Below are 27,318 nucleotides of genomic sequence, written 5' to 3'. Positions count from 1 at the left end.
GGCGGCTGCTGAGACTTGATTAACCACAGGCCATTGAATCCACCTCCTGAGCCATTCACTGTATGCCCCACAAAGCAACCGACGTTATTTCTACTAGGCACCGAACCGGGATGCGTGTGTGAAAGCAGAGCTCCGTCTCCCGGGCCCACCTGGCTTTCCATGGGCTGCACTGCCTCCGAGACATCCTGCCAGGGGTAGAGCCAGGCAGATCCGCGAGTTGGGGGTGGGTTTTAAAGCAAATAATTGCTCTGGGGCACAGCCTGTTCGGAAAAGGGGAGAAGCGATTGGACAGAGCTGTGTGTTGTCAATAAGGGTTGCCCTTGGATTGGCTGGGGGGCTCCTTTTGTTGTGGAGTTAATTGTTAAAAGTGCATAACTGGGAGGGTGGGGCTAACCATCTGATGGGATGACAGGGAGGTTTTCTGAACATCTTCACAGCTCCACCCTCCGGGACAACAGCCGTTGAGCCCATTCATTCTGCGACTTTTTATCCAGGGCAATCCCAGCACATTGGGACTGCCCCATGACAAGGAGGAAAGGCGTTGAGTTCCAAGTCCCTGTTACGTGCCTCCTCTCCTGGATGGTACATGTTTACAGCCTGTCACGACCCAGTGAACAATCTGGGGTGGAGGCCCTGGGGTGGTTTCCGTCAGGTCTGCACCCCCCCGGGCTGGGTTGGGTGAGGCTCAGCATTCATTATTACTTGCCTGTAAATTCTGAATTTCTTCTCCCAGCAGCATATGACCAGCAGTATTCTCCTTCATATGTGGAGGTAAGTTCATGGGCATCTCCATTTGTGTTCACTCCCAGCTCACTCTGTTACCCATCATCATAATGCCCTTCTCTCTGCCTGGTGCTTAATTAACACTGGCCAGAAGGAGGTGCTCATGAGGCAGGGGGACACTGTCTCATTCCACCCATTCTCACGCAGCTGGGAGATGGCCATGTGGTCAGGGGCTGCTGTCACTATGACAGTCTGACCGGCCTTGTGCCACTTAGTGGCAAAGGGGAGGTCGTAGGTGGCTGGAGACAGGTTACAAGGCTGACTGCAGTGTCCTAATGTGATAGCTGTCACTTGGGGTGCACCTGGGGCTCAAACCAGAGTCTAACGCATCCGCCTCTACTGCCTGAGCTAATATTCAAAGGAGGGGGGTGTAACGGACTCTTCTCCTCTGCGAATGGGGCACAGCAGGGGACGTGCCGTAGGCTACGCTAGCAACAGAGAAACTTCAAAACGAGGAGTTCTTTGGACTCTCTTCACCCAGAGTACACACAGCCTGCAGCCAGGTTCTCTCCAGGTCCAGTAAGCCCACAAGAGCCCATGCTGCAATAATCCTTCCTGGTTTCACATGATAACCCTCCAGGAGGGGTGGCCTCCTGGAGCAGACTGGCCTGCAGGTGGTATTTGGCCAGGTAATGGATAGCCGTGGAGGACAGGCAAGTGACATACCTGAGCAGGAAATGCAGCAGGATACAGTGGTGCCGTCTACAGAACAGACAGACTCTTAGTGCTGAATTCTGCTGTCAGTCCCACTGGTATGTAGCCAGAGTAACTCCACTGAAATCAGAGATACTCTGCATTGACACCGAATCTAGCCTATGATCTCCATATTACCCAAAGCTGGTAACTAACGAACAGCAAAGCCACTCAGAGAGCCCATGCACCTGCCTGTAAACTTGCTCTGGTCACCTGGGCGGCTGCTGTGTAGAGATGTGCATAGCAGGGTACACGGGCCTAGTGGGGGATAAGCGCCTAGGACATTTGCCATAAAAAAGTCACCGTTGGACAATTGTACCTTGTGGCATGTGCCACCGATGTTGGTGCCACCCAGACCAGCAAGACCTTGGTGCAGGGCTGGAGGGACACAACTCCGTGGAGGAGCGGTGGGAGAGACCAGCAGCAGAGGGTTGGGTTGCTGGATGGCCCCCTTCCACTATTGGCGGCGTTCCATAGGCTGGCTCGTCTGGAGGGGCAGGGAGAAGGCAGACAAAGAGGGTCCCCCCCTGAGCTGGGGTGAGGAGCAGGGTCACCTTCTGGCTGCAGGGCCATTCCAAGACTAGAACAGGGTTCAAACAAGAACTAGATAAATTCATGGAGGACAGGTCCATCAATGGCTATTAGCCAGGCTGGGCAGGCCTCTGTTTGCCGGACGCTGGGAATGAGCAACAGGAGATGGATCACTTGACGATTCCCTGTTCTGTTCATTGCCTCTGGCACAGGCCCTGGGAAGCCCCCCATCAGCTCCTGCCTACCCCCCGGTGCCTCCTGCCCACCGGTGGCCCTGCAGATCAGCAGCTCCCCACTCCCTCCCCCCTGCCACAAACAGCTGTTTCACGGGGTGCAGGGAGGCTGGGAGGGAGCGGGGAGGAGCAGGGATGCAGCGTGCTCGGGGGCGGAACTGGGCAGGAAGAGGCAGGGCGGAGGTGGGGCCTTGGGGGAAGCGGTGGAGTGGGGCCAGGGCCTGGGGCAGAGCCAAGGGTTGAACACCCTCTGGCAGTTTGAAAAGTTGCCGCCGGGGGCACCTAGCATGGGCCACTGTGGGAAGACAGGACACTGGGCTAGACAGACCTTTGGTCTGACCCAGTCTGGCCGCTGTGATGTAACCCTTCTCGCAGGCATTGTCACAGCAGCAAGGGCCGGGTTCAAATGTCGAGGGCTAACAAACACCGCCTGCTCAGGCTGGGCTGGGCCATCCCCAAAACAGCACAAGCCCCCCACAAATTTCTGGGGAAACACCATCCCTGGGTGCCCTTCTCAGGCTATGCTTCCCTGTCCCCATGCACCAACTGTGGGTATAAAACCAGGGGAAACTATTAGGGGACAAGGAAAACCAGCATCAGCTTGGGAAACCCCAGCAACAATCTATATAAATAAATCAGTACAACACTCCTGTCCCCCTGTCTTTGGCTGGAGTCTTTTAATTCAGTTCCTCACCTGCCAGGGTGAACATCTGATCAACAGGGGGCCCTTGAACTCCTCCATTCACTTTCACTACACCCCACAGTGCTCAGGGGTTGGTGTCAGTGGTGATATGATCCCAGAGCTTGGGAGTGCACTCGGATGGGCCTGTTTGCAGCCACTACCTAGGATATTAGGAATTGTGTCTTTAAGGACTGAGCTTCCCAGACAGAGAGCCTGGGGGGAGTCACTTATGGTTATGCACAGCCAATTGGCAGGGAACTGGGCACAGAATAAAGCAGGGCTCTTGCCCTGAGTGATCCGTGAACAGCTCCACACCACCTAACCCGGCCGTAGAGATTTCAGCGGGTTTGGTGCTGGGCAGGGGGGCCCTTGCCAGCGTTCCCACAGCTCGGCTGCTCACCCTCATGGTCCTGGCACCGCCTCTGCGCCCTCACCTCTGTGTCTTCAGTGGATGAGGATCAGTAGCCCGCAGGACCCTTGAGCAGAGTCCTTGCCCCCTCCCGTCCCTCTCTCCCCAGTTTGGGCCCCCGTCCCACCAATTTGCAGTTTGTACGTGGTCTGCATGAGGCGTTGCTCAGAGGATGTCCCTGTATCTCCAGGTTTCAGAGTAGCAGCCCTGTTAGTCTGTATTCGCAAAAAGAAAAGGAGGACTTGTGGCACCTTAGAGACTAAGAAATTTATTTGAGCATAAGCTTTCGTGGGCTACAGCTCACTTCATCGGATGCAGCGGGTGCTAGTAGCGAGCTCCCCGCCCTACTGGGCCAGGCACAGGGCCTGGGGACTGGAGCGGGGTGCACATGGCAGGTCAGGCAGCATTAGGGAGAGCAGAGGAGAGATGCCAGGCCCAGGTGATCCCTCCCCTTGGCCCAGGACACTGTCTGCCCTGGGTGGGCCAGGCGAAGGTAACCGCTGGCCCCCTTCCAAGGGAACGATCCCCGGGTGTGAGCCGCCCCCCAGAGCGGCTCCCAGTCCCAGCGGCCATCCCCACTGAAACCAGCAGCGTTTGCACCAGTGACCCCCCCGAGCTGCCTCCCTCCCTCCAGGAGCCGAGTGTTTCCAGCCCCGAAAGGCCCCCAACCCCCCCGCAGGGCGGGCCAGGAGCCAGCCACCAGCGCAGGACTACAGCTCCCAGCAGGCGGGTGCCTCTCCCCGCCAGCAAATCAGCTGCTCGGCGCCCTCCCCCCGCCGCCCCCGTCCCCCCCACACGCAGCGGCTGCGCTGCAATGAATGAGCCGCCGGCGCAGGGGCGGGCGAGACCTTCCCGGCCCCGCAGCCCAGCCGCTGCAGCGAGCCAGGCGGCGGAGCTCCGGCTTGACTCGCCCCGCCGGGCCCCGCGCCTCCGCCGGCGGCCGCGCCCCGTTCCCCGGCGTGCGGGGCGACCCGCGGGCGGCTCCGGGATGCCCCGCGTGGCGGGGGCTGCGGCGCAGCCGGGGGCTTGCGCCGAGTGACGGCCCCGCTGCAGCGAGACGGGGAGACGCCGGGGCCAGGAGCCGCAACAGCCCCGCCGCCGCCGCCGCCGCCGCCCGGGGGGACGCCCCAAGCCAACCCTGCGCCCCAGCCCATTGAGCCGAGAGCGGCGAGGGCTCACGATGGCCAACAGACCCAAGACCAGCGAGGCCTTGAAGGTGGTGGCCCGATGCCGCCCCATGAACAGGAAGGAGGAGGCGGCCGGGTACGAGAGGATCATGGAGATGGATGTGAAACTGGGGCAAGTGACCCTCCGGAACCCCAAGGCCGCCCCCGGGGAGCTGGCGAAGACCTTCACTTTCGACGCCGTGTACGACGCCAGCTCCAAGCAGGCGGACCTGTATGACGAGACGGTCAGGCCCCTGATAGACTCGGTCCTGCAAGGGTTCAACGGGACCATCTTCGCCTACGGCCAGACGGGCACCGGGAAGACCTACACTATGCAAGGGGCCTGGACGGACCCAGAGAAGAGAGGGATCGTCCCCAATTCCTTTGAGCACGTCTTCACCCACATCTCCCGGTCCCAGAACCAGCAGTACCTGGTGAGGGCCTCCTACCTGGAGATTTACCAAGAGGAGATCCGAGACCTCCTGGCGAAGGACCAGACCAAGAAGCTGGAGCTGAAGGAGAACCCTGAGACGGGAGTTTACATCAAAGACCTCTCCTCGTTCGTGACGAAGAACGTCAAGGAGATCGAGCACGTCATGAACCTGGGCAACCAGACCCGATCGGTGGCCAGCACCAACATGAATGAATACAGCTCCCGCTCCCACGCCATCTTTGTGATCACAGTGGAGTGCAGCGAGACCGGCCTGGATGGAGAGGACCACATCCGGGTGGGCAAGCTCAACCTGGTGGACTTGGCTGGCAGTGAGCGCCAGAGCAAAATGGGGGGGCCAGGGGAGAGGCCTAAGGAGGCTTCCAAGATTAACCTCTCCCTCTCAGCTCTGGGCAACGTCATCTCTGCCTTGGTCGATGGCAAAAGCACTCACATCCCCTACAGAGACTCCAAGCTGACCCGCCTCCTGCAGGACTCCTTGGGTGGCAATGCCAAGACCATCATGGTGGCCACCCTAGGCCCAGCCTCTCACAGCTACGAGGAGAGCTTGTCCACCCTCAGGTTTGCCAACAGGGCGAAGAACATCAAGAATAAGCCGAGGGTCAACGAGGACCCGAAGGACACCCTGCTGCGGGAGTTCCAGGAGGAGATCATACGGCTGAAAGCCCAGCTGGAGAAGCGAGGGATGCTGAGCAAGAAGAGGAGGAGAAACAGCCGAAGGAAGAAGGTGGTGGATGCAGAGGGCAATACAGAGGCCGAAGGGGAGGAGGACAATGACGATGGCCTGGAGAAGAACATGGAGAATTACTTGAAGGAGCAGAAGGAGAAGCTGGAAGAGGAAAAGGCTGCCATTCAAGATGACCACAGCCTGGTGAGTGAGGAGAAGCAGAAACTGCTGGAGGAGAAGGAGAAGATGATAGAGGATCTGAGGAAGGAGCAAGAAGCCACCGAGTTACTGGCCATTAGGTACAAGGTAAGTGTCTCTGTGCTTGCTGCACCACCAAGGGTTTGCATGGTCAGGCTGGGATAGGGTCCCGTTTCACTAGCCTTCCTGGTGCACTGCATCCTACAGGCCCACGCTGGGTAGTGCACCTGCAGCATTGCACTGCGGGAGCGTGTCTGTTTATGTGCTGTCTTGCCATAGATTCCCGTAGAGTATCCTGGCCATTGGCTGCCAGGCCCTGCCTGACTCACTTGCCTCTTGCTGGGAGGGGCCGGGGGGGAGGGGAGAGCAGTCTGGCAGTGACTGGTCATCAGTGGGATGAGTTCGGCACCCTTGGCTAAGTCCCCGCCACATGACAAAGCTGTTTGCAGTGGTTGCGTGCTCCAGTGATACTGCAGATTCATACCCAGGACCCTGGAGGTGACCTCCCAGATACCCACTGGCCAGCAGAGCCTGGGGAACAATGACAACCAATCGGAGCCCACGGTTCCAAATGTCTCCCTATTGTCGTCCGTCCTTCCTTTCAGCAGATCCGTGACTGGTCTGTGAGCAAGGAGATGAAGGCCAATCGCAGCAGCATGCCTCTTCAGGGCACCAGTGTCCCACCCCTGCTGGAGCCTAGGAACCCCAGTGGTTCTCCACACATTATATCCCCCCCAGTTACCCCCTGCTTGACCTCCCCTCGCCCACAGATCGGAGCAGTCAGGAAGTGGGAGCGGGTTTCATTTGACTCAGGGTTGGCTCCGGTGCTGCTGCTGAGCTGAGACTGCGATGCTCTGTTTGAAAGCCAGACCTACAGTCCCTGTGTGGGAGCCCGAGGCTGGGCCAGCTTGTGGCTCAGTCGCTGGGACAGTGTATCTGGGGTGTGGCTCATGGTCTGACATACAGTGCTCACCCCCCAGGGCATGCAGCACTTTGCAGAGCCCTGGAGAGCACCTTGGAGGGACCTAGCCCAGGTCTGTGCTTTCAAAGCTTAGTATAGCTAGCACATTCCAACCTGAGCTCTCACACCACTGCAAGGGGGCGCCATACCATCGCCTCCAGCTGGGGAAACTGAGGCACGTACTTCCCCAAGGTCACACAGCAAATCTGCTGTAGAGCTGGGGAAAGAACCCAGGAGTCCTGACTCTCGGCCCCGTGCTCGGCCCATTAAATCACAGCTGCCCTCCCTCTACTTTCTCTGATTCGTGTTTGGACAGAATCCACAACCCAGAGGCCTGGCCCAGCGCCCCTCCATTAACTTTCATGCAGCTGCCCCTGCTTACCCTACTGGGGAATTGGACCCTGGCCCTCTGCACTGGGTGGGGAGTCTCCCATGCGGCACCCTCCCCAGAACTGGCTACTGGTGGCTGGGGTTCTGGTACAAGCATTACCTCTGCCAGGCTTTCGGAGAGTGGCACGCCAGTTTGGCTGTGTGAGTGCAGAGCCTCCTCACCTGGCAAGGGCTTTGCCACCCAACCCTAAACCCCGCCCCCCCCCCCATGTCTGGAATGGAGACCCTTACAGGCCCTGGGCTGTCAGTGCGGGTCCCCGCAGGCTGCCCCTTCCCCTGTTGCCTCTGGGGGATGGAGGCTATTATAGTTGGTTTCTCCAAACCCCTTGCTGTGTATTTCTGTTATTGCCTCTCCTGAGCGTGGAGGAGACAGTGGGGCACGTTTGGGGGCTGGAGTGGGGTTGAGGATCAGTGTGTTTCCTGGTGGATTAATGTCCTATGTGCTGGAGGAGGCTGATGGGATTCATGAACTCCTGGCAACCCAGTGTAGCAGACTTGAATGTTAGGTGTGGCCTCTTGGGAGGAGCTGCTGCTTTCCCTCTGGGTTCCGAGGTGTATTTGGGCAGGAGTCCTGAAGGCCACAGCCACCAAGCCCCCGCGTGGGAAGCTTGGGCTGAAATCAGCAAAAATCCTTGATGCAGAGAAATGTTCCTCTTGGGGCCAGTCCCAGAATCCTGCAGGGCCCGGTGGGTTTACAGTGTGGTGCTGTGGCCCGTGGGCATTGGGCACCCTAGTCAGGGCTACTGCTGAGGGTCCAGGTGTGGCAGCAGGTCAGTACAGCGCCAAGGGACCCAAATACAGTGATGGGTCAGTGGTCTCCAGAACCCAGCTGGGGCAAAGAGTCAGTGCTGTGGATGGAGCACTGGATTAATGCTGCATCCAGGCACACACTTAGAAAAACAGCTCTCTGCCACCCTCCTGCCCTGCGGGACCTCTGCCGGCTCTGGATCCTTATTCTCTATCTGGGCAGCAGCAGCCTGGCCACGCTGCCCAAGGCAAGGACCATTGCACAGAGCAATACCGGCTTCCTGGGTGCCGGGTCCAGGTCTGATCAATAGTAAGGGTGTCAGCCGATCACCATAGTGGACAAGAAGGAATCACCCCTCCACTGGGCAGTCTTGCCCAGTTAGCATGGGGCATTATGAGAGGCTGCTCCAAAGCATCATGTTGCAGCTGCTACCAGAGGCAAGAGACTAGACTGAGAAGACCACTAGTTGGGCGTTTCCTACGTTCCACCGTAATCCTGTATGTGAGGAGGGGGCGCTGATCAGGGCTGAGGTGCATTGGCAGAGCAGCTGTGTGTTGAGGGGGGAGGATCCCAGGCCTGAAACAGTGGAAAGCTGCAGGTAGGGAGCCCTAGACTGGAGGAGCGGGGGTAGCTATGGGCTGGCTTTGAGATGCATCAGCAGATTGTAGGAGGAGGCGTGGAACACAGGGCTGGAACAGCAGAAGGTGCTCAGGAGAGAGGGGCACTTCCAGATCTGCTGAGGTCCTGGTCTGCACTTTGCCTGGGTCAAGCTCTGTTGGTTCTTAGGTGCCCAAGTTTTGTGACCCCAGGGGCCATGGACTGCCTTTGATCTGCACACTAATGTGTCTGAAGCTTCAGCGCTTCCTCACAGAGGAGGAAAAGCGGCATATTGCGGGAGCTCACCGGAAGTGAACACAAAATCCCAAGTCATGGGGCTGGGCGGCTCACCTTCCAGATCTTGGGCGGACCAAGCGGGCAGGTGGCCAAGGGCTGTGTATTAATGGGAAAGATGCACCAAGCCTTGGGCCGGAGCTGTCCAAGCAGGAATTTACTCAGAGGTTTCGGGGAACAGAATTCAGATGCTTTCATTTCAGAAGCATGAGTCTTTGAGTCGAAGGATCACCCGTTATGTGAGCTACACCTGATTCCATCCAGGAGTAGGCAGAGGCATCCGAGCCCCCCCTCCCCTCCGGTGCTGTGCAATATTCTGCAGCACCCTTCAGACTGCACAGAGTGGTAGGGGTTCCCCTCAGATTGGTCCAGGCTGTCAGAACATCTTTGCCTCCAGCTCCTGGTCTCCGCAAATCCTCCTGGAAACGTTCCTCCCTCTCGACCCTTGGGTCTGCCATTGTGTGCCAGAGGGTGGCAGCCTCTCTGCATCCCATTCTTGCATTCTGTGACTCTGCCAGCCTCTTCTGCGCTGGGGGGAGCTTTGGTTTTGCTCTGCTTTTCTTTGCTCAGCCCCAGGCCCTTTGTTCTCCTGATAATGGCTGTTAACACCCCTGTGGCTTTGGAGCTATGCAGTGCAGACCCTCCCTGCATTTTGCCCGTCCGTGCTGTGCCAGGCCGCTGGCAGTCTCTCTCTTGGAGTGGGCCCCATTTTGGCATCAGATCCATTTCCACACTGGTATCTCTGGTGTATGCTGATGGCTGTTAGTTAACTAGTTCCTTGCCTCCTTATCCCCACAATCACATTTTCCCTCTCCCCCCATCACCTTGCCAGCTGTGCACGGTCTGGTCCCAGGCCTGTAGGCCTGGCTTAGTTAATGTTCCAGTTATCTCGGTGGGAGGGAGGCTGGTGGCAGGACGCAGCCCCGACTGGGGGTATTCTCCAGTATCTTGCCCAGCCGTTGGTGTCTCGGTCATTGTGCATACCGGGTGTCATCCTGCTTTGGGCTGGAGGCCGCACTGCTGTTGTGTGGTGCCCTTGGCCTGGCCTCTCCTTCTACTCGCCCACTTCCCACCTGCTCTCATTCTGGGGTTGCTGCTCCTCCTTTTCTCTAGGAGGCAGACAGGGGCAGTCTGGTTTACACACGCTGCCCACGCAGCAGGATTTTCCAGTTCCAGCGCAGAAGCCAGCCATGAATCGGGGGCTTGGACGCAGCTTCCAGGGGTGACCAGAGTGATGCTTGCAGGGGAGAGGGGCTCCAGCCTCCTGGATGGGTGAGGCTGGCACTGCCGGGAGAGTAGCTTTCAGCTTTATGTGCATTGGGCTGGAGTGCCGGGTGAAGCACTAGGAGCCTGTGTGAGTCTGTGGAGAAGGCCTGCCACCCGTCCCAGTGATTGCTCCCCCCTGTTCCATAGGGTTGGCCCCTGCTGTGCTCGCACCGACAGATTCCCCCCGGGAGCTAGGTCCTGCAGCTGAGTCTCACAGGGCTAAACCCCAGCAGCTCAAGTTCCCACAGGACTAGGAGCTGGGCGAGTGTCTGCAGCCCGAGCGTTCTCTGGTTCGCGTGGTGCCCTGTGAGGCCAACCCCTTTCGTTGGGACGTGAACTGTGCCATGTGGCAGCCTGGCACTAGGACTCACGGAGGTGGAACTGCCAACCTCCCCTGCTGGGCTCTCCGAAATGTGCTCTGCAGATCAGTGACTCCTGCCCTCCCCCATGAGTGCCTGCTGGTGGTTCAGGGACACTCTAGGCTCCCCCTCTGGACTGTAATGCTGAGCCTCCGTGCAGGGCACCAGCATCCCATGCATCCCGCTGTGACCTGCCATGCAGCATCGGCTGCTCCCAGCCCTGTGGCGGGGAGAGCTGTCCCAGCCCCGGAGCAGTTAACGCTGGAGCCGAGGGTCTGGACCAGGCTCTGTGGCAGGTTTGCAGCATCAGTGAAGGGGAGTCTGCGAGTGCTAGCTGGTGCAGCTGAGGTCATAGGCGGCATTAAGAGAAGGGGGTGGCCCAGTGCTTTGGGGGGTGGAAGCTCCTTCCTGCCTAGCCATAGTCTCAGGTTCCCCTTCCAGTCTACCTTGTTGGCTACTGTGCCCTTGGCTGTGTTTACTTCCTCTGGGGATGTCAGCACCTCTCTGAACGTGGCTCTTGAGTAGGGTAACTGCTGGGGTGTCTGGCCCAGGGCCACCGTTTGTCCTCTCACTGCTAAGAAATGAGAGAGGCAGGGACAGAGGTGCGCTGGATCTGCATCTCCCTCCCTTTTGTACCAACTTCCTCTCCTGATGCAGGACGTGGGCCCGCAGGGCACTACCTCTTGTTTGCACATCTATTATATCTGATTATTTGTACTGTGATAGCACCCAGGGGCCCAAATCCTAGCCCAGGGCCCCACTGTGCTAGGTGCTGTGAACCCCAGCGTCGGCCCGTTTCCCCCTATCTGCTTCCCCCCTCGCAGAGCCTTGGCCTCACTCCTGGCCCTGGCTCTGGGAATGGGGCGGCGGGGAGCACAGACGGGTAAGAGGGACGCGAGTTAAAAAGTTTGGGGACCACTGCCTTGAAGGGACAGCATGGCCTCCGACCATGCCAGTTCCCCAACTCCTCCATTACCTGGTGAGTGTTTATTTGACCCTCCTTGGCCTCATGCAAGCAGGTGAGATCAGATTTTTAGGAGCCATCGGGCTGCCCCCAGCACATGTTACAGTGGCCTCTAGAGACCTCTGGCCGGCAGCAGGGCAGTGGGTGCACACAAATGCCGGGGGGGGGGATTTGGGAGGAAGGGTGAGGCGGGGGTCATGGAATGTGGCGTTGCCGTGAATGGGGCCCTGTGTCTGGCACATTCACTCACTCATTTAACAAGCATAATTCCCATTAGCGAGCGTTTCACCGCACGCAGCCAATGGGAGGACGTACTCTGGGCATAAAGGGGGCTGTTGTGCTCAGCAGAGAGCTGCACGCATGCGCAGGCGTGAATACAGACACACACAGGGACGTGCTCTCCGTCACTCCCCCCCCCCCCGACTCCCTCCCTTAGGTCAGGTTGCTCACACGTATTTCCCCGCACCGGGGGAACAGAAGTGAAGGCCACATTCACACCAAAGGCGACGCCGGGACCTGAGCATTAGCCCATCCCCACACTCAGCCATTCCAACACATGTAGCCCTCCCTAAGACGCTCCTTTTCCAGTCAGCAGTGCTACGCCCCAGGGTATAGTGCCATCCCCTGCCGGAAGAGAAAGCAATGACCATCCCGCATCTCTTCCTGCTTTCAGGAGGACACCCTTGTGATGTCTCAAGGGCCCGCCTGGCTGGCAGCCCCTTGGCATAGCCTCAGTTTGATTTTGGGGTGCATATGAGGGCTCTGATCCTTGGGCAGAAGCTGGCACAGCCCACAGGACGTGGGGAGGGGAACTCAGCCTATGGCCTTCAGTGACCACAATTGGTCAGGACCTTCACAGGCAATGCCTCCAGCAGCATTGTGTCCCCTAGCACTGTGCTGAGGTGTTAGTTCATGGCTGATTCAGGGGAGACAGTGCCATCTACTCAGTCACGTGGGGGGCGGGGAATCTCTGACCAGGCCAGACCCTGCTTTGCAACCAGTCTGGCGCTTTGCAAAGCTCAGGGCTTGCTGGGAAACGAGGGGTTTTGATTCCCAGGACTATCCCATCATCTAGGGGGACATGTTGAAAAACTCTCTTGGACCTCAGTTATGGCTCTGGGTGGCTGCACTCCCCTGGACCCAGAGCTCCATGTCTGACCTGATCTGCTCTGGGCAGGGGGAGGAGGAACGAGCACTGGCTGCAGCCTCTGGAGTCCATGGATCCAGACTGCTGCCACATGATAGGAGTGTAACTTTTTGAAAGCATCACGTCTGAGGTCAAGAAAAACCATCCCTTCCTAGCATACCTGTACTGCACCCCTTTGTTATACGGGTCGCAAGGAAATCGAACCTTTCTGCAAAAATGGAGCAAATGGAGGCACATGGGTAGCTCAGTGTGGGTGGGAACCAGGCAGAGAACAGGGCTCGGCTCCAGTGCTCCCCAGTTTTCTTGGTACAGAGAGCAAAGTCTTTCCCAGTGACCTATTTGGCTGGCCCAGAGGCACGGGAGACCATGAGACATTCCAAGGGGAACACGAAAGGAGACTGAAAGTTGTTCGACCCTGCAGTTCTGAGATGTCAAAAATACTGTAGTCCATGCAAGGATGTCACTTGGGAACAGCTCATTGCCACGGTCTGGCTGGCCCCTTGAAGGGAGTCAGGCCTCGTTCTCCTAGGAGGGCCTCCTTTATTGAGAACAAGCCCCGCCCAGCCCTCCTGGAAGTAATCAACTACCTCGGTAGCTAGTTGGCAGCTGAATAGTTAATGGCACCTGGACTTGATGAAAGGCTACCAGAACGCAGGTGGAGAAAGGCGCCCCCAGAGCGAGGAAGCTCCTAAGGAGAAGTAAACCCAGGGAAAGGAATTTAAGGGGGAGCCCTGCCAGGAGGGGCTTGAGGGGACTCTGCATCAGCCACAGCCTGCTGGGAAGCAGCACATGGAGCCAGAACCTCCAGGGAGCAAGCACTGGGAGGAGTTGCTCTGTGAAAGGGACCTGGAGGCAGCGAAAGGTAGGAAGTGGCCCCGGGAAGGAGCAGTGAGTCTGAGGAAGCAGCCCTTAGCTGCTTACTATGGGGCCCCAGGGCGCCCAAGTAGGGGGACGGCTGACTTGGGTTCCCCTGCCAGCCACCGAGGAATGGGGCAACAAGAACGGTGGAGCCCAGAATGAGGCTGAAAGCCTGGGATAAAGTTTATTAATAGTTGCAAAGGCCAGAAGGGGCCATTGCAATTGTCTGGTCTGACTTCCTGTACAGCACAAGCCAGAGAACTGCTCCTAGATCATTAGACTTCTGTTTGGTTGGACCCTTTATTACCATGGAAGAGGATGAGATTGGCCAGAGGGCTGAGTTGTTAGACAGGGCAAACCACTGCAGGCTCAGAGGGGCCACAAGGGGCCATGCAGGCTCATGAGTGACACCTCTCCGCACACATGTTCTTTATATTCTCAACCTTTTTCTTTCTGAGGCCCCTCTATAAAACCGCCACAGCCCACCTGTGCCACAATAACTTTTTTTCTGCATATAAAAGCCAGGGCTGGCGTTAGGGGGTAACAAACGGAAATTACTTGGGGCCCCAAGCCACAGGGAGCCCCATGAAGGTAAGCTGCTCAGGCTTTCGCTTCAGCCCAGGAGGTGGGTCTCAGGGCCTTGGGCTTCAGCCCCATGCAGTGGGGCTTCAGCTTTCTGCCCTGGGCCCCAGTGAGTCTGATGCTGTCCCTGCTTGACGGACCCCCTGAAACCTGCTCATGGCCCCCCAGGGGGCCCCAGACCCCTGGTTGAGAACCAATGCTTTATAAGAAGCCAGGTGAGGCATTGAGCGTATGTAAGTACCTAAGGCGAAGTGATGTAAATTTGACCAGTTATCGGTATGACTGATAACTAAGTCCAAGCAAATTCATTGTGAGAAATGGACTTAACTTCGCACAGAACAGCGGGTGTTTGTGGAGTTTGCGAGACGTGTGCTCCCCAAATGAAATTGCTGAAAAGCAGCAAAAGAACAGACGTGCTTCTAGTTACAGCTGCACAGAAACGTATAAAGACTGAATAGTCGGAGAGCAAACAGCAGAGCCCAGTTCTGTTTGTTGTAAGTACACAGGCCCTCACCATAGAAGAGGTGCGGTATCGAACATGCAATGAAAGCAACCACTTTGTAAAAGTGTGCTTTGCTCTTAGTTCAAACAGCAAATAAATAAATAACGACAGTACCTCTAAACCTACTGATGCAGCACTAAGCTCTGATGATGCAGGGAATTTTTTTGTTGAGCCTCTTGATAAAATGACAAAACAAGGCTCTGCAAGAGATTAATGTGTGACAGTGGAAATGAACAAAAAGTGAATTTCAAAGTAGATCCGGGAGCTGAGTGCAACATAATCCCAGGCAGTCTGATTAGCGGTTACCCGCTGTGACCCGTGAATAGGAAGTGTGTTTAACGGGCTCATGTGTGAAAGCAGCATAGGCTGTACATTTAAGGAAAGTTACCTCTCAGAGATTGAAAGAGTAGAATGTGAAGTCCCCTATGAGCTGGAGTTGATGAACATTCTGAATATGCAGATGATCCCACGGATCTATAACTTGTCTGCGGGTCCAGATGCAAAAGAGATTCTTAAAGAATTTGGTGAGGTGTTTAACATATTATATTCTCCATGCACCCTAGTCCATCACAGTAATAGAGACCCTAGAATGCTGCCAAAATACCAGTGCTGTGGGAATTCGTAGACTCCACAGCCAGAAGGGTCGACTGTGATCGCCGAGTCTGGCCTCTTGTATAGCACAGGCCATAGGACTTTCACCAAAACAATTCCTAGAGCAGATCTTTTAGAGAAACATCCAAGCGCGATTTTAAAATGGCCTGTGATGGAGAATCCACCAATTCCCAATTATCATTCTAAAGCATTGTGACAACTGAGCAATAAAGGAAAAGCTCGGACTGGATGGTAAACCTTGATGATGTTGAGTGAACACAAATGCCAAATCACAGAGTCAATGATATGATCGCTGTAATAAAATCAAACCAGTGACGGGTTTGTATAGATCCAAAAGAATAAGCCTGTGTGATGGGGTACCTCCCCCACACCAGTGGTAAAAGGACTAATGTGATGGGGTACCTCCCCTACCCTGGTGGTGAAAGGGCTAATGTGGGCCTCAGAGGCCAGCTATCCCACCAGGTTGCACCCGTGGCTGCGGTAGGCCTAACGATGACACCCCGATGGGAAGGGGGTAGGTGGTGCTCTGAACAGGCAGTTTGGCATAGTCAGGGGCTCAGGGAGAGAGGGAGGTATTCTTCAGTCCCTCTCCTGGTAGTAGGGACTGGAGAGACCTGTGGAGAATTGGAAGGCTGTGGCAGGGTGAGGAGAAAGCCACGGAAGGGTTTGGTAGGAAGAAGTCCAGGGAGGTGGCAGCCAGGAGTCTGGTGGAGTGAACTTTGACTACCTGTCTGCGGGTCCCCGGACTGGAACCCAGTATAGAGGGTGAGTTGGGGTTCCCCTACCAGCCACTGGTAAAGTGGCATGAAGTCCTGCAGCAGGGGACATAGACTACAGGAAACTCAGAAAGGGATGTATAAACCACTGGGCCTAGAATGAAGGGCAGCAGACCATAATTTTGTTTTTGCTGGACTTCCTGTTGCCCTGGAAGGGGTGTGACCTGAGGCTGATCACCACAGGACTGGAGGAGCATTGGCAGGCAGCGCTAGCAGAGGAGAGCCTGGTGTGTAATGCCCAGCAGAGAGGGGGCGCTCCAGGCCACTGGATGTAAGGGGCACCTCGGGAGAACCATTGAGGTCACGTTTGGACTTCACAATAAAGAGTGACTTCACTTTTTTGGGTGAAAATCAGAGATAGAGAAAGCATGCAGCTCTTCACCTTCAGCTCCCCTTTCGGGGGAGCAGGGACTCTGGAAAAGGTTTTGGGATTGCAATGGACATGAGCTCCCAGTGCCTTGCTGCGGCAAAAACGGCAAAGGGGAGATGTGTAAACGGGAGCAGTGACTAGGAAGAGGGTGGTGATTTTTTTTACTTCTGTGTGTGGCATTGGTGAGAGTAATTTTGGAATGCTGCCTCCAGTTTTGGTGTCCACATTTCAAAAAGGATGCTGAAAAGCTGGAGGTGGTGCAGAGAAGAGCCACAAACATGATTGTAGGGCTGTAGAAAATGCCTTACCGTGAAAGGGCTCGATCTGCTTAGCTTATCAAAAAGAAGATGGAGAGGGTGACTTGATTATAGTGTATAAGTGCTTTCATGGAGAGGAAATAACAGCTACTAAAGTGCTCTTTAATTTAGTGGAGAAAAGCAGAACATAAGAATGGCCAGACTGGGTCAGCTCAAAGGTCCATCTAGCCCAGTATCCTGTCTTCTGATGGTGGCCAGTGCCAGATGCCCCAGAGGGAGTGAACAGAACAGGGAAGCATCAAGTGATCCATCCCCTGTTGCCCATTCCCAGCTCCTGGCAAACAGAGGCTAGGGATAGCATTCCTGTCCATCCTGGCTAATAGCCATTCATGGGTTTATCCTCCATGAATTTATCTAGTTCTTTTTTGAACCCAGTTATAGTCTCGACCTTCACAACATCCCCGGGCAAAGAGTTCCACAGGTTGACCATGCGTTGTGTGAAGAAATACTTTCTTTTGTTTATTTTGAACAAGAACCAACTCCTGAAAGCTGAAACCAGACAAATTCAAATTAGAAATAAAGCACAAATGCTTAATAGTGAGGGTGTTACCATAATGTGTCAGAGGGTGATTAACCATTGACATAAACTACCAAGTGATTCTTCATCCCTTGGTGTCTTCAGATCGAGACTAGCTGTCTTTCTGGATTATTGGGTTTGGCTAAAACATCATTTTCTGGGCTCAGAACAGGGGTAATGGTGAAATTTAATGGCCTGGGCAGAGGTCTGACTAGATGATCCAGAAGTCTCATCTGGCATTAAACTCTAGGACTCTGTGTGAAGCTGGATCTTTTCCAAGGATCTCCCTTGAGCTTGTCCCAGCCCCTGAGATATCCCGAGTATCATGTCCTGGGTTTTGAGGATCTGGATGGGTTGGATGTAATCATCAGTGATCGGGGGGGGGGGGGAAATCAACAGAATGAGACACTGGGATGTTCTGCAGTGAGCTAAAGGAAAAGCCTTAAATGGAATGGGAACAAATGCCAGCTCCTGATCTGTAAGAAATACGCACATTGACTGGGCCCAAGAAGGGTGGAGGCAGTTACTGTATAAATGGAGGGAGCCCAGAAGGCCTAGGATTTGCACAGATTCACAGGCCTGTGAAAAGATTGGCAGTCCATCATATTCATCCATAATCTGTTACAATTAGTGCCCCACTCCCCCAGCTGTTGGAGGACCGCATAGGATGCTGCTGGAGTGACTGAGAAAAGAAGGATTATTTAAAACAAGAAACGCCCCGAAGCACCAGTACCAGAATGTATTGAGACTAACAGAGAGCCTAAGATCTCAGCCAGTTGTTTCCATTCCACCTTAGCCTGCAATCCTGCAAAATGACTGCAGTGGCATTTGCTTCCAAACCACTCCCTGCAGGACCACAGAACTCTGTTCAGATAGCAGAAGGAAATGCTGTCAGGTTTGTTTCCTGCTGTGAGCATTTTTTTCCCTATGTTTATGGACAGAACCTGGTCACGGTTGGAATTGTTGGAAGCCAATTAGGATAGCAACTAAACAGCAATAAGTCTCCAGGACCAGATGGTATCACCCAAGAGTTCGGAAGGAACTCAAATGTGAAACTGCAGGACTACGAACTGTTGTCTGTAACCTCTCATTTAAATCAGCTTCTGTACCAGCTGACTGGAGGATAGCTAATGTGACGCCAATTTCTAAAAAGGGCTCCAGAGGTGATCCTGGCAATTACAGGCCAGTAAGCCTGACTTCAGTACTGGGCAAACTGGTTGAAACTATAGTAAAGAACAAAATTGTCAGACACCTAGATGAACATAATTTGTTGGGGAAGAGTCAACATGGTTTTTGTAAAGGGAAATCATGCCTCACCAATCTACTAGAATTCTCTGAGGGGGGCAACAAGCATGTGGACCAAGGGGATCCAGTGGATATAATGTATTTAGATTTTCAGAAAGCCTTTGACAAGGTCCTTCACCAAAGAACTCTTATGCAAAGTAAGCTGTCATGGGATAAGAGGGAAGATCCTGTCATGGGTTGGTAACTGGTTAAAAGATAGGAAACAAAGTGAGGAATAAATGGTCAGTTTTCAGACTGGAGAGAGGTAAATAGTGGTGTCCTCCAGGGGTCTGTACTGGGCCCAGTCCTATTCAACATATTCATAAATGATCTGGGAAAAGGGATAAACAGTGAGGTGGCAAAATTTGCAGATGATACAAAACTACTCAAGATAGTTAAGTCCCAGGCAGACGGCGAAGGATCTTACAAAACTGAGTGACTGGGCAACAAAATGGTTGATGAAATTCAGTGTTGATACATGCAAAGTAATGCTCATTGGAAAACATAATCCCAACTGTACATATAAAATGATGGGGTCTAAGTTAGCTGTTACCACTCAAGAAAGAGATTTTGGAGTCATTGTGGACAGTTCTCTGAAAACTTCCACTCAAAAAAGTGAACAGAATGTTGGGAATCATTAAGAAAGGGATAGATAACAAGTCAGAAAATATCATGTTGCCTCTGTATAAATCCACGGTATGCCCACAGCTTGAATCCTTTGTGCAGATGTGGTCGCCCCATCTCAAAAAAGAGATATTGGAAAAGGTTCAGAAAAGGGCAACCAAAATGATGAGGGGTATGGAGCAGCTTCTGTATGAGGAGAGATGAATAAGACTGGGACTTTTCATCTTGGAAAAGAGACGACTAAGGAAGAATATGATCAAGGTCTATAAAATCATGACTGGTGTGGAGAAAATGAATAGGGAAGTGTTATTTGCACCTTCTCATAATACAAGAACTAGGGGGCCACCAAATGAAATTAATAGGCAGCAGGTTTAAAACAAACAAAAGGAAGTTCTTCTTCACACAGCACACAGTCAACCTGTGGAACTCCTTGCCTGAGGAGGTTGTGAAGGCTAGGATTATACCAGGGTTTAAAAGAGAACTAGATACATTCATGGAGGTTATGTCCATTAATGGCTATTAGCCAGGATCGGCAGGGATGGTCTCCCAACCTCTGTTTGTCAGAAGCTGGGAATGAGCGACAAGAGATGGATCACTTGATAATTCCCTGTTCTGTTCATTCCCTCTCAGGCACCTGGCATTGGCCACTGTCGGAAGACAGGATACTGGGATAGATGGACCTTTGGTCTGACCCAGTATGGCCGTTCTTATGTTAACTGTTGTACAAAGCTGCACCTAGACCTCAGAAAATTATCACAGTGTTGCACAAATTAGCACAAGTGCTCATTAAATATGAAATGCAGGCCCAATAGGGAGTCTCTTAAAGTAGGCATGCTTTGACCTATAAAGAGGGAAAAGAAGAAGCTGCAGGAAAAGGAGTTTGAAGCAAGTCTGAGTCGAGTGCTGTCTATTTCTGAAAAAAAAAATGACAAGCTCAAAAGAGAAACTAAAAATGGCCCAACCTCACAAGAGTTTGAGAGAGTAACTCTAGATGGAGGACCAGCAGGAAGCACCCAGGCACCTCAAAGCATCCAAACACAGCGGGACTGGAGAGAGATGGAATTCTGTGCAGAGGGCATTGTCTCATCGTACACAACATGAGGTCAGAAATTGAGCACAATCCACCATACCTCGCTGGGGATTCAGAATGGTAAGAACAGAGCCCAGTTCTGGCCAGGCATCAGAGTATAAAATATGCAGTATATGCAGGAAGCAGAATACCAAAGTCACCCGGTCACTGACTGTGACAGGAACAGCAAATAGGTTTCAAAAGCCCCTGAGGTTCAGAGGTCATAGCTACTGGCAGATGTCTAAAGAAGAGGCAGGATAATCCTCTCATTGGTAGGGGTTTCACATCGTTTACCTGATGGCTTTTGGAACCTGGACATTTATTCCAGGTACGTAGGGACTCTGGTGCTGTAGAACAGTGGTTCTCAAGCAGGGGTACGTGTACCCCTAGAGATACACAGAGGTTTTCCAGGCAGTATATGCCTAGTTTTACAACAGGCTACATAAAAAGCACTAGCAACGTCAGTACAATCTAAAATTTCAGTAGTGTTTCTACTGCTCTAGAGACTACACTGACATGTAAGTACAATAGTTATATTCCAAGGGATTTGTTTTATAACTATATGGTAAAAATGGGAAAGTCAGCAATATTTCAGCACTAGAGGGCTGTGACACTTTTATATTTGTATGTCTGATTTTGTAAGCAAGTAGTTTTTAAGTGAGGTGAAACTTGGGGCACGTAAGACAAATCAGCCACCTGAAAGGGGTACAGTCATCTGGAAAGGTTGAGAGCCACTGGAGTAGAAGAAACTGGAGGTAGCCGCAATGGATCTGCCAGGGAGTCTTTCCTGAGGCTGCTGGACAAAGGCAGACCCCAGGGTTTTCTCTAGCTCTTAGACTGGCTAATGCAGCCTAGAATTGGCACAGGGTGTGTGGAACCCTGGACTCGGCAGTCCTGGCAGGGGCTACTGATGAGCTACATGGCAGTACACAGAGGGAATCGGGAAGCTCCTCAGGCAGGGACTCTGTTCTGTGTGTACACGGCCCCCCAGTACAGTGTGTGCTGGTCTGTTATTGGGGCCTCTAGGCTCTACAGTAACTACAATGCTTTAACTAGACAGAATTCCCCTCCCACAGCCACCACTCCATGTTTGTTTTTAATGTCATTCAGTAGTTTTTATGGCAGGAGGACGTGTTTAATCCGCCCATCACCTCTGCCTAGAGACACGTGTGGCAGGATAAAGGTGTGGCAGCCTGTTCTGGTGGCCAGGGTCAGTGGCTCAGCGTTTCCGGTATTGTGACGCCACTGCCCCTTTGCGTTCATTCAAGGTTTACTATGCACACCTTTTCTTCCTGCTCTGGTGGGGGGAGCGTATCTTGTTCTCCCCCGGGTCTTGGGAGGACGGCTCTGGCTCTGGCTCTCACACAGCTTTGTTGTTTGGGCAGTTCCTTGTCTTCTAGTGGGGAATTTCTGTCTGAAATTCAAGTTCCTCAAATCAGAATTCACCCAGGTGTGTGTGGTGGTCTTCCCTTTTTCCTTGCCTAGATGAAATCTGGGAACAACAACTCCCAGAAGGCAGGGAGAGAGACCTCTAGGCAAAGGAGGAAGTGGTGGAGCAAGGGCTGATGGGCAGGGTCTTTTGGAGAAATCCATTCCCTGCTTTGCTCTTAGCTGGTTCTCTCCTTCCCCACTGGAGTGAAGGGAGCCGAAGAGAGAGCAGACTTTCACAGGACAAGCATGGCAAGGCCACTGGACTCTCCCTGCGTTCTTCCCCGCGCACGTGTGCATACGTGCACGCTTGTGGCTGCAAACAGTGAGCAAACGTGGCACAAATAAACTGAGGTCCAAATTCTGCTTTCACCACTGTTTGTAAGTCCAGAGTGACTCCATCAATGCTATGCCACTAAGAGCAGGATTCAGCACCCCAGCAAATATTAAGAGAGAACAGGACGGGAGAGAACTGCCCATTAATTCTGAATGATAGACCCATCTGGGCGTATGAACTCTGGCACTGCTTGGACCTGGATAGAACGTGGCTATCTTCTTTCCCTCTAGGTTCCTCATCCCATCCCCTGCCCCAGCAGGACCCTTTGTGCCCAATTCCAGCTGCTGTGTAACGAGACACTAAGGGAAGGGAAGGAATCGCCAGCCAGGAGAGGCAAAGGGCTGGAGATGTGGGGATGTGTGGTGGAGCCAACGTACCTTGGTGGATCCCCCAGGTATTGGTGAGGGGCGAGGCTGACCGTGTAAGCAGTGTCCCCATGCAAGTCTTCATACGCCGTCTGCCCCCAGCGGGATGTGCTGTGCTGGGGCAGGACCACGCAGGCTTGAGAATCACAGGTGGTGCTGAGGAGCTCAGTCCCATAGTGTGGCTCTCCATCCTTTGCCACCGAAGCCTAACTCCACCTAACCCCTTGGCCCAGGCCTCCTCCCTTCAGCAGATCCTCGCACTTCCAGCTGTGCCTGGTGCCTTCCCTTGGATGCTACAGGCCTGAGAGCTGCTACAGGGCTGCTCTGCTCTGGTCTCACTCTGCCGGCGCAATGTTAAAATGCGGGGGGCTTCTCCCCTCTGCCGCCTAGCCTAGCAAAGCAAGAGGAAAGCACTGGGCAATGTTTCCAACACAACCATAGCCAGGCATTACCAATGGTAACCACTTTAACCCAGGCAGGGAGCAGATGTATTTCAGTGTACCTGGGTCTACCTGCCCTTTCCCTGGCGCTCCAAACAGTGCTATCACACTTCTGAGGATATCAAAGTGCCCCTAGGGGTGGCTGGGGGAACGAGGGAATGCACAGGACTCTGACAGAAGGGCCTGCTCCCTCTGCACCTGGCCCAGCAGACCCCCATTTCTGGCTCTTACAGGGGGGACATGCCATTAGTTTATCTTGACATCAGGATCACAGACTGCGGGCCCCACTCAGCCCTTGAAGTCAGTAGCTTTTAGGAGGGAATGCAGCGGCAGGTAAAACAATCTAGACCCTGGGCTCTCCAGGGCAGGAAGATCACAAAGGATGCCAAAGAGAAATCCCTGGAGAGTTACTCAAAGGAACAGAGAGAGAGCGGCTAGAAGAGAAGACGGCCAGTCGCACAGCCTAGTACACTGCCATGTACCCTCATTCGTTTGTGAGGTTGTCAGAGTATCTTGTTAGCAAGTCTGTAGCTGTCGCAATGCTCATGGGGCAGGTGAGCAGTTCAACAGTGCAGAAAACACTCATTGTTTGAACGAGTTCAGCAGCCTCCAGTCCAGCCGCCCATGGATAGCAAGCCATGGGACAAAGGCAGACAAGTAGGCACACCACAACAAGAGAGCGGAAAGGATCATGGCTTCTCACCACTTGAAAGCAGAGTGGAGGGACTTTCTGATGAGTAAAGATCAGCAAGAGCTAACTGGTTTAGTTTGGCTACATGACGACTCACCCAGGGCCATGACAGCAGGATGGTACCCCCACAAACGAGGGTGATATGGGCCGTACGAATACCTGGGTAGATCTCTCTGAATCTGTCTGTGAGATTCCTAGCGTGCTGTTCGGGACTCTACAAATGACACTGGAGGGGACAATCGTGGCCTGGCCTGGAGGATTAAGCTTGATGATCTCATAGAGTTTCCTCATCTCTGCTCCCCAAGCCAGCCTGCACTCTCCATGATACTGCTAGTATCAGGGACCCTGGTAGTAGTTTCTTAGCCTCCACAACCTAGGATGATTAGGACCGTGCATTAAGATGTCAGGCAGCCTGAGCTCTGACCAAATGCAACAAGCTTCTGACTCCCCCCCGATTGATAGAGCTAATGACTAGTTAAATTGAGTCATCTCTGACTGAAAGCAGGAAATGCCCTTTTAAAGACTGGAGATGACAGAGATATTCTAGAAAATTATTAGTACGGTATCCAGAGGCACTGCGTAATAGGTTGTGATCTAACAGTCATTTATTCCTTGTACCGACTGAGTGATATTTGTGCACTGTGCTGTAATATCTGAGCTAGTTAGTACACAACGTTAGTACGGCTGGGTTCTTGGTGTAGAATTCAATGTAAGACTGTCATTATCTGGGGCACTGGTGTAATAGCCATAGAGGGGTTTTCACGTTATTAGTATTATATTCAGTGAGATTGCTTTGAGAAGGCTATTGTGTCTTAATGTTTATGCCAGGGGGAGGGGGGAAGGAGGTTGGTGTAATATGCTGGTGACAATGGTAAAATACTACACATGTAGAAGACTCAGTGGGGATATGTGTAGATGGATTTTTAACTGTCATGCTCTCTTTTTCAGATGTTTAAGGGTCCTGAAATAGGGTTGCTTCACCCCCGTCCCAACATCTGGTATAGCTGTGCTTCGGTGTCCCCCCTCTTTTGGGGCGCAATTCAATGAGCGGCCAAACACTTGGCTAACATTAAACACACAGCTTTAAGGTGTCCTTGATTGCAAATGGAAGGTAAATCTCTCTTCCCTTCTCTCAGGGCTCCCCGCGCCGCTTTGCCCTTATACCAAGATTTCTCATTCTTCACTCACCTTCACCTAGAGCTGGTCAAAAAGTGGGAACATTTGTAAAGGAAAAACATGGTCCTTTTTTTTTTTATCAACATTTTTTTTAAATTTGAATTTTTAAAAAGAACAAGTTTTCTCTTTACTCTCAGATCAGGGCTTCAGTCACAGCAATTGGTACCTTCCCTCCAGTCTTAGTGTGTCTTAGTTATCCTTGCTCTCATCCCCCCCATTTTAGGGGTGTCATAACTGAGACAGTGCACAAGGTCGGTTTAGTCAGAGCCGGGACTAGAACTCCGGTCTCTAATATGGCAAGTCACATTCACTTACCCTCTACTTCACAGTGACTGTGCCAACAATGAGCTTGGCTGTACTGCCTGTCACTCCAACACCACACTCTCCTTCAGAGACACATCTAGAATCCGGGATTTTGATTTTCAGCATTTCTCTGCTGTCCAACAAATAGTTTGTATACCACTGACAGAACGGGTGTCATGTCCCCCCTCTTGTGGCTGGTCCACATGGAGGATAACAATAAAATACTGCTACCAGTTGCTCCTTGGCTCAAGTCTCTGCTTTAGACGTAAAGGCCTGGGCTCCAACCATGCTGATAAGCTACGGAAGGGGTCAGTATGGTTCCACACGATGAAATATCTGTTTTTCAGTTTCATTTTTAAGAAACCATGGAAATGAGATATAAAAGCCAGGCGAAAAGAATATCAAGATTTCAGACTTAAAAGTGAGGAAGTGACAAAATTTCAGGTTGCCAATGCAACCCTTATTTACCCACTTTGTGCATATGCACAACATTTAAACACATACTGTGTTCTAACTGCAGCGGGTAGACACTGACTGCGCTGAGGGTTGCAAGAAGAGACGAGCTGTTCTTTTGCATTTAAGACACTAGACTTGAACTCAGGACAGCTGAGTTTCTAATAGAGGTGCACCGGGGACTGAATTGTGATTGTACTGGATCCCTGAATTCTGGCCTTTCCTAACTGTTTGAATGCTTGCCTTTGCAATCCAAACAGTTTCACGTGGGGTTGATATTTTGTAGTAGAGAGAGGGTGCTGTGTCTTGTACGGGAAGGGTGGCGTACAGAGCGATACGTTTGTATAGATGTGTATATAGGAGGATATAGATATATGGGAGTGAGGGGAGCTATAGGTTGGCTTAGCAGTCTGTGGGTGTATGTATTTTTTTTTTATATAATCCACAGACTGGGCTCCTGCCATGAGGCATCTAAGAGCTGCAGACTAAAAATGTAAGACATTAAAATTGAGACCAGTAAAAGCCACCAGCAGAGCAGTGAAAAGCTCTCACTCCCCCCCCCCCATCTAAAATGATCGATATCCAGCTGGTTAGAGGGACTGGGAAACCAGCAGGGGTAGCAGATGCACAAACAAGGAGAGAGGAGTGTATACAGAGCCAAACCCAGGCCAGCTGAAATACTTCGGCTGTGCAGGTTTCAGAGTAGCAGCCGTGTTAGTCTGTATTCGCAAAAAGAAAAGGAGTACCGGTGGCACCTTAGAGACTAACAAATTTATTAGAGCATAAGCTTTCGTGAGCTACAGCTCACTTCATCGGATGCATCATCCGATGAATGCATCGGATGAATCCAATGAAGTGAGCTGTAGCTCACGAAAGCTTATGCTCTAATAAATTTGTTAGTCTCTAAGGTGCCACCGGTACTCCTTTTCTTTTTTCGGCTGTGCAGTGACCTATGTAGCCTAGTGGTGGGAAATGGCTTCCTCTGGCCCTGCCTGACACCTACATAGCAGACAGGGGTGTACGGAGAGGGAAGAGGTGGTATTGAGGGTCTCGGGCACTTAACTCTCTGCTGGGGTCCTGCGTGCTCGAAGTTTCCTCAGCTCGATGCCCCGTCTGCTTCTGCTCGCCTGTGGGCACAGGCAGGGCAGCAGCGAGATTCCTGTGAGCTCTCCTCACAGCAGGGGTGCTGCGCGGTCCAGATCTATCCCCACCGGTCATTCTCGGCCTGCTGCCCTTCCATCCTCACCAGCCATGCTAGCCCGCTGCCGCGCAGAGACCTCTTGACTTCTGCTTCTCTCCATCTCCGTCCCTAACCACCGCTGCTCCTGTCCAGTAATGCTGAAAGGCCCCTGGGCTTGTTCAGGGCAGTGCGGGGGCCTGAGATCTCGTTCGCCCGCTGACCTTGCTTAGCCTTCCTCCCCTACCCGCCCACTCTTAACACCATCCTCCCTGTTGCTGAGCTGGCGACCCAGGAGCCATCTTCTAACGCCTCCCTCACCCCATGCAACTGGGCCATGTCAACCCCTGCCACTTCCTCCTCCAGGACATGTCTAAGGCCAGTCCTTGTTTCTGCCCAGCTAGAATGTCGGTTCTGCTGCCTTGATTAGCACCCAGCCCCCACTTCCTCCTCCTCTCCAGTCTTCCTGCTTAGAAGCTAGAATTCATCCAGCTTCAGCTTGGAGCTGGTGGAAGTTCAGGCTAGATAAATACAGCCTGGAACTAAGATGGAGATTTTGAACAGTGCGGGGAGTTAACCCCAGGAACAATTCCCCCAGGGTCGTGCTGGATTCGTTATCACTGGCAATGTCTAAATCAAGACTGGCTGTTTTTCTGACAGTTCTGCTTTAGGGATTATTGTGGGGGCAGGTCTCTGGCCTGGGTTATAGAGGGGGTCCGAGTGGTCACTTCTGGCCAGTCCATACAGAACACAATGGGTGAGATCAGCTGCCTGTTACTCTGATCACATGACTCTTCCCTCACCCCAGGAATGCCTCCAGGGACCTCCCCCCTCCGCCATTTGCCTCCACATCCATTCAAGCTTCTTCCCCATCACAGCCTCGCCCCTCTCGCCGGGT

The 27,318-nt window shown here is 53.1% G+C and overlaps 1 protein-coding gene across 2 annotated transcripts in view; it reads left to right on the top strand.

Moving 5' to 3' along the window:
* Window positions 1–4,393: 4,393 nt before the first annotated feature.
* Window positions 4,394–27,318, top strand: part of KIF3C (kinesin family member 3C) — a 64,185-nt gene continuing 41,260 nt past the window's right edge. For both annotated transcript variants that reach the window (XM_043510004.1, XM_043510003.1), the window contains exon 1: window positions 4,394–5,921. In XM_043510004.1, coding sequence (XP_043365939.1) covers window positions 4,512–5,921 — 1,410 coding nt within the window. In that variant the 5' untranslated portion in view covers window positions 4,394–4,511. The remainder of the gene's footprint in view (window positions 5,922–27,318) is intronic.

The sequence above is a fragment of the Dermochelys coriacea genome, chromosome 3, assembly GCF_009764565.3.
Source record: "Dermochelys coriacea isolate rDerCor1 chromosome 3, rDerCor1.pri.v4, whole genome shotgun sequence".
Taxonomy (NCBI): Eukaryota; Metazoa; Chordata; order Testudines; family Dermochelyidae; genus Dermochelys; species Dermochelys coriacea.
This window is presented reverse-complemented; position numbering and strand designations above follow the sequence as displayed.